Source organism: Lactuca saligna, chromosome 3, assembly GCF_052625555.1.
Source record: "Lactuca saligna cultivar CGN05327 chromosome 3, ASM5262555v1, whole genome shotgun sequence".
Classification (NCBI taxonomy): domain Eukaryota; kingdom Viridiplantae; phylum Streptophyta; class Magnoliopsida; order Asterales; family Asteraceae; genus Lactuca; species Lactuca saligna.
The window spans coordinates 184,680,040-184,693,163 of NC_136419.1; the positions used below are offsets into that span (position 1 = coordinate 184,680,040).

At 36.8% G+C, this 13,124-nt stretch overlaps 1 protein-coding gene across 1 annotated transcript; it reads right to left on the reverse strand.

Moving 5' to 3' along the window:
- Positions 1-8,600: 8,600 nt before the first annotated feature.
- On the reverse strand, positions 8,601-9,077 carry LOC145036251 (uncharacterized). Its single transcript, XM_078984706.1, has one exon. It carries the CDS (start codon positions 9,075-9,077, stop codon positions 8,601-8,603), a length of 477 nt encoding a protein of 158 aa, XP_078840832.1.
- Positions 9,078-13,124: the final 4,047 nt, after the last annotated feature.

Sequence of the window (13,124 nt, forward strand, 5' to 3'; positions counted from 1 at the left end):
AGCTTGAAATTGGATGATTTTGGACCTTAAGTTTAGATTGAGGAGAGAGGTTAGAGAGAGAGTAGTGAGAAAGTGCAAAAGCTTCAAATGGAAGCTTAATCCACTTTAAATAGGATCCAAGTTAGGGACACGATGGAATTCTACCCGATACCGACGTTAGACGCGGCTTTTGGTCGCACTCGATCAAGTTGTCGTAACCCGATATGGTCGATTCTAAATTTTTTCCGATTACAAGGATGGGGTGTTAATATGAGCTCTAATCGCGCTGGAACACCCATTAAGTCATAATAGCAATCTCAAATTTAATGACTTAATTTGATATCGTAAATGGAAACGAATTTGAAAACGACGAATGGATTAACGAAAAGGGTTACAATTGATGGTACGAACTTCGGGTTGTCACATCATTGCTCTGATGCGATGATCCGAGAAAACAGATTCGGTCTTCGCAATCTGTCTGTGCCCAGAAGGGAGCAAAGTTAAGTTTGCTGCCTGCACCTTCTTCGAAAGATCCCTAACATGGTGGAATAGCCATGTTAAGTCACTGACCCTATCAGTGACTAACTCCATAGGTTGGGAAAACCTAAAGGAGATGATGTTGGAAGAATATTGCCCAAGAGGTGAAGTCTAAAAGCTGGAACAAGAGCTATGGGATCATACCATGGTCAGCTCAAACATAGTGACCTACACTGACAGGTTTAGCAATCGGGCAGCACTATGCCCTGAGATGGTTACCCCGGAGAGTAAAAAGATAGAAAGGTACATCTAGGATTTATCTACCCCGCTTCAAGGGGATGTACTGTCTTCTAACCCAACAACCTTCGATAGCGCCAAACGCCTGGCCCGGAGACTCATCGACCATGGAGTCCACCATGGCGTGGTGGTCCCCGTTCCTGAGCCACCAAAGGGAAGGGACTATAAACGAAAGTCGAGGAAAAAGAGGAAGGAGCAAACAACACAAGAAACCCTGCAGGAGCAACAAATGGTTACTGCATACGCCGCCACAACACATGCTACTCCAGCACCTGCCGGTCGATATGCTGGAACTCTCTCGAAGTGTGATGGGTGTAACTACCACCATACTGGAGTATGTTGGGAAATGCAATATCTGAATTTCCACAGGAAGGGGTACACTGCCCGGTTCTGTAGGGCACCAGCACAATCGATCTCCCAAGTCCCCAGAGTAGAAATAAACTAGGCCTGTTATGGCTTTGGTGAGACGGGGTATTACAAGAGCGACTGCCCAATAACAAGGAATTCAGACGCGGATGGACGGATGTTGATGATCACCGCAGGAGAAACTACCCCGGAGTCACCAACGACCAGCGGTACGTCTTCGAAATAGGTTTTGCTTTAAAATTTAATTTATATTTATATAAGATTAAAACTTGGGGAAACATTTAAAAGTAATTATAATAACTCACTCATATTCAACAAGTCACAATATTCATAAGAAAACTAAAGATCCGTGCAGGTAAGCTATGATGGCTTAGTATGTACATCAGGGTTGCGCATAGCTAAGATTTTGCATACTTAGAGTGACTGATTCTGCCTTATCTCATGTTCCTCGTTTGGTTGTCAGTTTGGGGAAAGTCACTCAATCGACTATCTTATTCATCTTAATTATACAAAACTTGTATATGCCAGGCGATCATAGAGGTACCAAGGAGGATCATAATATAGAGTATCGACACTAGTTATCAAAGCACTTTCACTGTAAGTACTCGATGATCGCGGTACGATTCGTGGAAGTGGTAATATCAAGGAGAAAACAAAAAGCACTAGAAAGTCTACACATATTACATTGTCGACCACACTTAGAATACATCATCGTATAACAAACGCTTCTTTCAAATCGACCAAACTTTTATTTCAGTAAAGAGTTCGTTGTCATCATTCGTCATGGATTGGTGTGGTCCTCACCATACTAATTTCATATATTCCAAAATCTCATTGCCTTAACCGAAAAATTAATGAAACCCTCGTGATTCATAACGACAAACCGACCTAGAACTCAGTATTGTCTCTTGTCTTATAAACCCCGAAGTATTCATGCGAAGAGTACATTGCCTTCCAAAACCTTAACGTTGTATATTCGGCAGACTTTCCCGAACTACCACTCGTCTAATAGATCAAGTTCAATCACAGAGACTAAGGACGAGTACAACCCACCTATTATTATTAAGTGTATATGAGAGACTGGTATATAATCATGATTATGCAGATTTAGTATGTGTCTTTCTGCCCTATCTCATGTTCCTTGTTTGGTTGTGGACCTAGGGTAGAGTCGCACGTCCGACAATCTTACAAATCTTGATTATATACGACTTGTATACATGAGGTGATGATAGATGGACCAAGTATGAATCTTATTATGAATGTCAGGGCAAAGATGCCCAGGTCTATGAGTGAGTATTCTACCAATCAGAGAAACACAACCCTAGGAGTACTGCTAAGAAAGCTAATTTCGGGATGAAATTCCATCTAACGGGGAGATGATGCGACAACCCAAAATTTTTTTTATCTTGTAAGTCCAGCCAATCAAGAAAAAGTTAGACTTAATTCTATTTCCTTCTAGCCTTGATTAAGGGTCATTCTAGTGAGTTCTAAGCCTAGTACACTTAAGGATTGAGTGTTATGAAGTATTAGCTCGAGGTTAGAATGTTACAATCAAGCCAGAAACTCCATCACAAGGAGTTTACGACCGCAAACTAGAGTTTACGGCCGTAAACTCTTGATGGCCGTGAACTATCCTCCATATATGAAAGTTGGCTTCATTTTTTCTTCATTCCTTCAAGTCCTAGCCGTAAACTACCCATTCTCTCTCAAGTATCATCCAAGAAAAAGTCTTATTTCACTCCGAAATCGTAAGTGTTTCATCCTTTACTTGTGTACACTTGAAAGCTCATTGACTTCCATATTAATTCATCACTTTTTCGCCAAGATCTTCAAGTCTTCATCCTTTCACCAAGAACACCAACAACACAAACTTGTTCTTGGTGGTCATGAACTCCTAAAGCATCCTAAATCGTAAGTATTTCTTCTACCATCTTGTTATTCATTAGAAACTCTTGTATCCTCATAAGACCAACACCCCACAAGCAAGAATCAAGATCCAAAATGCATCATTTTCGAGTATTTATGGCCGTAAACCCTTTCATGACCGTAAAAAATAGAGCCTTGGCCGTAAACTCATCTCCCTTGGCTGTAAACTCAAGTGTGGCCGTGAACACACCTTCCTTTGGTCGTAAACTCCCTTTAGTCAATCACATGTGATTGTAACACTTCATTCCAAGTGTTTCCTAGTCCCTAAGGTTGTTTCCTTGAATGTTAGTTGTTTTAAACACTAATTACATGCCTATATATACCATTATATGTCATTTAGGACTCATTTGTGTCTTAGGAATTCACTTGTGGAACTTCTCATCCTTACGCGAATCTTCAATTGAATCACCAACATAAGGTGAATTCATACCCCTATAATCAATCTTTTAACTGTTTTAAATGCTTTTAAGGGGGGGGGGGATACAAGTTGAACACAATGATATTTGTGTAAATGCTATTGGTGATAACCATCACGTTAAAGGATTTCTTATACTTTTATAAGTGATCAAAACCATTTCAAAAACTCTTTTTGGAGTTATGTTACTTTATTGTTTATAAAACACTGTTTTTAAAGTACAATCATAACTCAGTAGATAAATGAGTATGTTCTTCAAGTCAGTAACAGTTCAAGTAAACACACTAGTAAACTAGAATAGGCATAGTTAAGGTGTTCAATACATACTATAAAGAGAAACAGGGAGGAACATACAATAACAAGAACAGAAAGAACATACTATAAAGAGAAACAGGGAGGAACATACAATAACAAGAACAAGATAAGAATAATGTGAAACCACTACTTCACGGCTTAGCAATATACTTGTTAGGTCGCGTTTTGTAACAAGAATCTCCTGGAGGGAGAACGGACATTGTGTGTATAGATCTATATGAGACTGAAAAGCTAGCATCCTAACTGTTAGCTACAGTTTGGCCGGAAGGCCAAGGGATGACAAATGTCACATCAGTTTCGATGCTAGTAGGTCGTCGTGGTTGAACCCTTGCCGATCATTATGGTTACAACCATCTCACATTTTAACCTTTAATTAACAAACTGGTTTTAAGGTAGTAAGTGTTCAATAGTTATTTTTAAAACATTAATGAATACTTTCATTTTCCCAGTAGATTCATATTGTGATCTTCACACATAAAACGTAATGCAATCTATTTTCTAGTAAAAATAGACTTAAACTTGGGAAAACTTACTAAAGACAAACAATATAGTCGAGTCGTAGTACATTCATTTAGAAAGGGGCCTATAATGCTAACTTTATGATTCCTTAGTGCATACATCATGGATATATATTAATCGGGTCCGGTAGATAGTAGAGTGTGTGCTTTTCGCTTCATTTCCTGTTCCTCGTTTGGTTGTGGGCTTAGAGCAGATGCACCCAGTCTACTATCTATCCAATCTTAATTATATGTATATATATATATATATATATATATATATATATATATATATATATATACATATATTTTGTTTACAACAAGTAATCATAAGGAGTACCAGGTATGGGTCAGGTCATAGTATACAAAATCAATACACCATTTTTCTACTACAAAACATACTTTTCGGATAGAGCATTTAGTAGGCTAAACTAGAAACTTATCAGTAAAGGGTTTAATCCATTTTATTAAACCAATATAACTTAAAGGATCTTTAGTGGTTAATCCTATAATACCTTAGTTTATACATCAGGGTTATATATAATTAATACCCGATAGATAGTTGGATGTGTGCTTTCCGCTTCATTTCATGTTCCTTGTTTGGTTGTGGGCTTAGGGCAGATTCACACAATTAACTATCCGTTCAATATTAGATTATATATAGCTTGTATAAACTAAGTGATTATAGAAGGAACTATTGTGGTTACCATTTTTGCTAAAGGAAATAAGGGTTTTTCTTAAAGAATGTTTTCATCAAATATAAAGAACTATTACATTTAACTCCATAAGTACCACATGAATATGCCAGGGTTATATACATTGAAGATCTAACAAACAATGGGATGTGTGACTTCCGCCTCATTCACTGTTCCTTGTTTGGTTGTGGGCTTAGCGTGGATTCACACAATTGATTTTCTGTTTACTCTAAATTGTATATAACTTGTATCCATTTAGTACTCATAAGATGAATTGTAGAGTCATTTTCACTTTCATTAATCACATCATAAGATATAGGATTTTCTGAAGGAACAAGTGAACTTTTCTAAAAAGAACTTTCAACTTGCTTTACATCACTAAAATACTTATGAACTCACTCGCTTAAATGTTGACCTAGTCTTTCAAACTAACTTGTATTCTCAGAAAACTAGTAGACAGGTACGCGCACTGTGTGACAACCCGAAGTTGTTCCGTCACCGTAACCCGTTCCTTCCGTAAAACTCGTCTTTCGAGATTTGTTCCAATTTCGTTTTTGGGTTAAGTTATTTAAATTAAGACTTTTATTTTGACCTCGTAAGTATCCAAACGCGTTATAAACACATGAAAACGACCCAAATTATTAAATTGAGAAATTTTAGATTCGACCCCGCCGGGTTACGACAACTTAATCGGATGCGAACAAAAGCCCCGTTTAACGTCAGTATCAGGTGGATTCCACAGTTTCCCAAACCCGAACCATATATAAAGTCAAATGAGCCTCATTTGAAGCCTTTTTCACTCTCTCTCTACTCTCTCTCCTAAATCTAAGATCTAGGTCCAAAAATCATCCAAATCAAGCTTCAAATCATCAAGGTAACTACCCTAACTCATAGATTAGCATCCTTAGCTTTCAATTTCGTGTTCAAATCATGGAATAGGACCATAAACATGTGTTTACGGCCCTGGAATAGCCTTAGGCCGTGAACACATGCAAATGGGGTTTTTGAGCCTTAAAACCCTTCCAAACCACCTTTAGAGCTTAGATATGGCTTAAGGACTACTTGGAATGGACTTGGAACACCTTGAACTCATCATTTAGGTATTAAATATGAGCTTACTGCCCAAGAACATGTTTGGGCCATAAACACCCTTTCATGGGTAGTAAACTCCTTTTAAGGTGTTAAAATGCCACTTACACACCTCCTAAGCCTTGAACAAATGTCTAGAAGCAACCACAAACAAATTAGAAGCCTTAAACTTGATGAAAACCCTTCCTTTAGGAGTTCAAGGCTGTAAACCCCCCCCCCCCCCCCCCCCGAGGATGGGTTCCTAGGGCGAAAACTCCTATAAATGGGTCAAATGGTGCCTTAACTTCATCCTATGACTTGTAGATTTAGCTAGAAACACTTGTAAATGACCTAGGACCACCAGAACATCAAAGGAAGTTGTGTGGGGGAGGTTATGACCGTAAACTCTTAGTTCACTGCCGTAAACTCCTTATAATGTTCCATATGATGGGTTAAAACACTTCCAACGCCTTAGAACCAAAACTAGCATCACCCCTCAAATGTTATAAGGCCATTTAACACTCTAGAACACCCCACCATGAGTTTACGGCCGTAAAATCATGGGGAGTGGGTCATTAGGGCCGTAAAGCCTCTTGGGAGTTTACTCTTGAAGAGTAAACTCCATATCCAAGCCATATACATCCATAGATGTCACCCGGGTCACTCCAAACACTTGAAATGAAGTGTTTTCGCGACTAGAAGTGTACATCCTCAACTAATTAGTAGTTCAAAATCTAATTGGATACAAATGTGTATCTTTTCATATTACATAGGAACCTCGCATGCGTTGAAGCCCCGAACTGACGTTTAGAATCGAAACCGATGAATTCTGCGACTGGTGAGTTCATACCCCTACCCTTTTTCGATGTTTTTCAATGTTTTCCGGGGGGGGGGGGGGGGGATACAAGCAAAAGTACAAGAGTATCTTGTACTTAAATTCATTATTTCATTTGAATGGTTTAATAATCCGTAAACTTTTAAGAATTGAAAACATATTAACAAACTGTTTGACTTGTAGAGTTCTTTTTCAAACCGATTTCAATTCTTATTATATAGTATTATACTTTATACTTCACAATTGATTGTTCACACATTTACTGTTGAAATCATAGAACTTTTGTGTTGTCCTTGATAAAACACCCCCTAGATACGAGTGTGAAGGACAGGTATCATTAGAACTTAGTCAGGTCCTAGATAGTACTCCCCTAGATACGAGAGTAAAGGACTAAAAAAATAGAGTTTTCCATATTAATAATTTCAGTTTTAAATTCATAAATCTTAAGATAGGAGACACGTCCTTTGTACCACTTCCCCTAGATACGAGAGTGGACGACTATCCCTGTAACCACAATCTCCGGAAGGGAGAGCGTGACTTGAGTGTATAGATCTATATGGGATTGACTACCCCGCACCTGGCTGCTAGCTACAGCCGAACCGAAAGGTTCAAGGGTGAAAAAAGTCATAAAAAGATACTGACCCCGTTTCGAGCCATATCTGGTCTGTAGTATGGTTATGGAACTCGCAATCAAGATTATGCAAACTTTATACTTATTTATTAGTTTTATATACGTGTTAAAACTAATGTTCTTTTTCAAGAATAACCAACTTCCAGGAAACTTCATGCACACACATTAAGTAGGGTAGATACTTGTACATGACTTTTAGATTCGATAACCAATCACAAACTTTTTAAGGAAAATAATGGTTTTTCCTAGGATAACTGAACTTGTTCTTAACCAGGTTGTGTTATAATCAGATAACAAACTGTTCTTAACCAAACTGTGTAACAAACGGATAACTAAACTTTACTTTTAAGAAAATATGGGATTTTCTTGGATTCATAACTTTTTCAGAAAGGAAACTTGTTCATTTTCAGAAAACAAAACCGCTTATGAACTCACCAACTTTATGCTGGTTTTTAAACTGGTTGTATTCTCAGGTCCACATTAGACAGGTACCCGCGATCTTTTGGAGAAGACGGACCGTAGAAGTCACGTCTTTACTTTTGTTCATATATAAATATGTATAACACTCGTAACACTTTACTATTAAACAATTGTAAATTTCATATGAAATGTAATAGTTGTTTACTTTGCTTACTATGTACATTGGTTATGATATTCAACATGAAGTCACCTTCTCCCCAGAATGTTTCCGCCATGGGTTTCGGGGTGTGACACACTGGGATTCAGAAGATGGAGTACAGTAGCTTCATGTCTTGTTTTGTTATTTGATTTTGGATTCAATCTTTTGTGAATCACTACTTTGTAAACATATTAATAGTAATACAATGGTTGTTTGTAACTATGATTACTATGATACATGTGTTATGATAATAAACATGACGTCCTCCGCCCTCGAACGTTTCTTCCGTTTCGGTTTGGCGGTGTGACAGTCTCGTTCTTTCCCAAGTATGCATACTACAAGTTTTGAGGTAGGACTTTTAATTCCAATTCTTGCGGTTGAACAAAGGAAGGTGACAATTTTGTGTGAGTTTGAGGTAACCCAATATTCTTCACACTGAATTGGGTAGTTTTCTTGACCTCCAAATTGTTAACCAACCATTCATGTTTTGGGTCTAGGGAATAGAGCTTCAAATTTTTTGGCTAGTTTCCCACAATCAAATCCTTTGCTTAAAGTCATCTCCAACATGTCACCATTAGATAACTCAAACAATTCTTGGGTAAGTGGTTCAACAACATCAACAAAGCACAAGGATGAAATATCACTAGGATATCTCATAGCATCCTGAATATTAAAGCTTATTATTTCACCATCAAACTCAATTGTTAAACTACCCACATACACTTCAATATTTGTTCTACCCATTTTCAAAAACGACATTCCAAGCAAGATTAGAGACAATTTGGAGGAAACTTGTTCCTCTAAATCAATCACATAGAAATTTTTTGGGAAGACAAATTTATCCACTTGCACCAAAACATCTTCTAAAACTCCCCTAGGAAAAACACTCAAATTATCCGCAAGTGAAATTATAACACCATTTTCCTTTAAAGGGCCAAAATTTAGCGATTCATACATACCGAATAGGGCATGACATTAATAGAAGCACCAAGATCAAACATGACACTACTAAAAGTGAAATCTCCTATCTTGCAAGGAACCGTAAATATTCCCAGATCTTTGCACTTAGGTGGAAGTTTCCTTTGCAAAACTATGGATGCATTTTCATTCATTGAAATTTTTTCGTTTCCCTTCAATTTTCTTTTGTTGGTGAAAAGTTCTTTCAAAATTTTTGCATATCTACGGATTTGTTTGATCGCATAAAGTAATGGAATGTTTACCTCCACCTTTAGGAAGGTGTCTAAGATCTCATTCTCCTCCATATTCTTCTTTGAGGTTGCAATTCGGGAGGGGAATGGTGTTGGAATAGTGTCTAAGGCTATAACTATATTCGGTTGTGCATGGTCCTTTTGGGTTGCCTTCACCATAGCAACTTGAAGGATGATTTGTTAAGAGAGAGTAAATATTATAAGGAATAATATATGGCTATTTGATTAATATAAGTCATAAATTAATTGGTATTAATTTGGTGACTTAAAGAGATTAATTAAATAAGAGGGTATAAACTGTCAATTGTTTGATAGTTAGACTTTAGACTGTAAATCCATTTGGATATACTTTGGATGGATTCTAAGAGCTTTAGGATAGCTAAAATCGTCCATAGGGTTATCTATGGAATGGATTTGGATAGCCTTAAGAGAAGATTATCCAATTAGGGTTTAGGATGAAACCCTTAAGGAGTCTATAAGTATAAATAGACCCTATGGGTGAGGGAATTCGAGACACACAACCTAAAGCAAGGAACCTCTGGCCGAATTCCTCCCCTCTCCTCTCTCTCCTAAATCATCTTGCTTGCTATTGGTGTTTGTAAGCCATTAGAGGAGTGACATTTGTGACTCTAGAAGCTCCAAGACAACAAGATCAACAAGGAACTCAAAGGTATGATTTTAGATCTGTTTCAATATTGTTATTTAACCTAATTAGTCATTAGAAGTCTTGGATTCAAAGCATGTTTAATTAGAAAGCCTTGATCCAAGCTTTAGGGTTTTGCATGCGCACATAGGAAAGTTCTTATGGCTAAAACCCATCAAATGGTGGTTGAGTGGCTACTAGTGTCACTAGAGGAGTAACTATCTTTGGAACTCCAGCTTGTATATCATTCTTGACAATGAGATCCTCAATGGGAGTGATCTCTATTTGTTCCTCATCTTCCCTTGAATTTTTCTTTGAACTACCTTCTTTGGTTTGTTTACCACTTCTCAAGGTCACTACATTGACATTAGGATTCTTTTCGGTTTGATATGGTAATTTTCCATGGGACTTCAACTTGCTTATATATGTAACTATATCTCCCATGTGTGCTTCAAGGTTGGAGATAATAATCCTTGTCTTTTTTTGGAATTTGGGTACTAGTTGCAAGAGATTGGACAATGTCTTCAAGAGACTTTTCAAAGCTACTTGGTTGGGATTGAGGAGGTTGTTGGTGATGATGTGGAAGGTGTGGTTTGGGATGATAGTGAGGTTGTGGGTGTTGGTAATGGGGTTGTTTTGGTGGGTAGGAAGTTCTAACCAATGCATTTTGAGGCAATGGTCTGGGATTGTAGCTCATATTGGGATTTGGCATCCAACTTGAATTGTAAGCATTTTGGTAACTGGATGGTTTATTGTGGTAGTTTTGGAACTCTTCCGTGCCTTTTACGTGATCTGCATCTTCTTGAAGAATAGGACACATATCCATAGGATGTCCCATTGTTACAAATATTCCACAAACCATCACTTGTGGATTTTGTCCTATGGCTAGATGTCACACCCCAAAACCAAGAACGGCGGAAACGTTATGGGGCAGAAGACGTCATGTAAAGTATCACAACACAATATAATAGTAAACAAGTAAACAACATCATCCATTGCATTAAATATATAATTTTAATACAAGTGTGTTCTGTACAGTAACAGACACCAAAATGTGAATCAAAATATAAGATGAGTCTTGTACGTGCTCTATCTTCTCAAAAGCTGGCATCGGTACTTGTCTACTGATGACCTGAGAATACAAGTTATTTTGAAAGAGTTTATCAACATTAAAGTTGGTGAGTTCATAAGTATTTAGTGTCTATGTTTGCATCAAAATGTTTGAAACCGTCTTTGAAGTACGAATTTGTAAACATTTGTAGTAAAAGTATGAATAAGTTTGTAACTGTTTGTAAAAGTTTGTAACTCCTACAATATCCTATATTTTCTACTAAAAGTAGTCTTCTACCAAGGCACAACTGTTTTGTATGCTTACTTCTTGTGAAAGTGTGTAACTTTCCCAAGTGTAACTATCATTATCAAAATATAGTTTGTACATTAATGTTTAAGTGAAGTAATCATCAAATAAATGTAAAGGGTAAATTAATCTAGTACTGTATGTTATAGGAACTACTGCTGTACTAACTACCTTAAACCGGATTTATATCAAGTAATTATGTGATAAATTGTACCATACTATCGATAATGAAACACGCCTATGTAAGTCGTCAAAACTTATGACATTTGGCACCCGAAGACCTGTAGGTCCCATTGTAGCTAGCAGCAAGGTGTAGAATAGTCAATCCAATATAGATCTATAAGCAAATCACGCTCACCCTCCAGGAGATTTTGGTTACAACTCGGGCCACGACAATGAAGGCATGCACCGATACAGTGGATCACATTTATGTTATAGTATACTTGTATATGTAATGTGTTTACTTGTGTAATGAATGTATTCTTTCTCTTCATAGTATCGTTGTATACGTTCTCCTTATAGTATAGTTGTATATGTTCTCCTAGTAGTAAGTAATGACTCATTAATGAACTAACTCCTATATGCTTCATTGGACTAGAAGTAGTAAGTAGTATAACCCTAAACTATACCTATTATAGTTTATTAGAAGACCTGTTCATATGACTGAATGTATTGAGCTGAGATAAAAGTCTTTATATCTATACATATATACATAATATATAACTAAGGGTTCAACGACACTCGGATAAACAACCGGGTACTTTAATTCCACAACCAAACAAGGACAAGAAGTAAAGTTGGTTATCAGTTCTAAGTCCTTCAAACCTTATTTATATAACTATATATGTCGTAGACATGGTTTTAACAATATATGAGTTTGAAAACTGTAAAAGGAAGGTTTAGTATACAAAAGTGAATTTGATAAAGAGTTGACAAGTAAAATGGTTTGATAAACAGTTTAAAGTCATTTGTTTGGTAAAACAGTTTAAAGTATAGAAAATCCATTAGTATGCTAGTTATTAATCACATGTGATTGATCCAATAACTAACATGGTTCAACTTGTATCCCCCCCCATAAAAGCATTTAAAACATTTAAAAGGTTAATTAAGGGTATGAACTCACCTATAGTGAGTGGATTGTACGCAAGTGTTGGACAAGGTGCTAAGTGACATGTGAAGACTTGTACACACACAATGAGCCTAGTTAACACATAATAAACACACACACACACACACACAAATATATATCTATATATATATATATATATATATATATATATATATATATAATTAGTCAATTACTAGTTAATTAGTCAAGTTAAGACACTAGTGTGTGTTCTTGGTGTTTCGAAGAACACTTGAAGATCTAGTTGAAAGGCAAGAATGAATGGATGAAATGATGTATAAAAACTAGATGTTAAGTTATAACTACAAATCAAGTCGAGAAACACTTACGTTTTTCGAAGTGAGAAATGAGGAGTTCGGGGAGTAAACTCATGCCAAAGGCATGAGTTCACGGCCACATGGGAGTTTACGTCCCAAACTCTAAAAGTTTGGTCGTAAACTCCTTATTAGGGTGGTATGTACGGTTTTGCTACTCTAAGACCCGAGACGGTACTTCCTTCCATTCATTCGTTTGCAGAATAAATTCTAAAAACACTCCAACAGACTTTAAATTGGCTAAAAATTATTAGAAATGTAATTGACTTTTAATTTATGTGATTGACTTTAGAGTTTGTACGAATGAAAATTACGGGTTGTCACATCATCCCCCCATTAAAATGAATTTCGTCCCG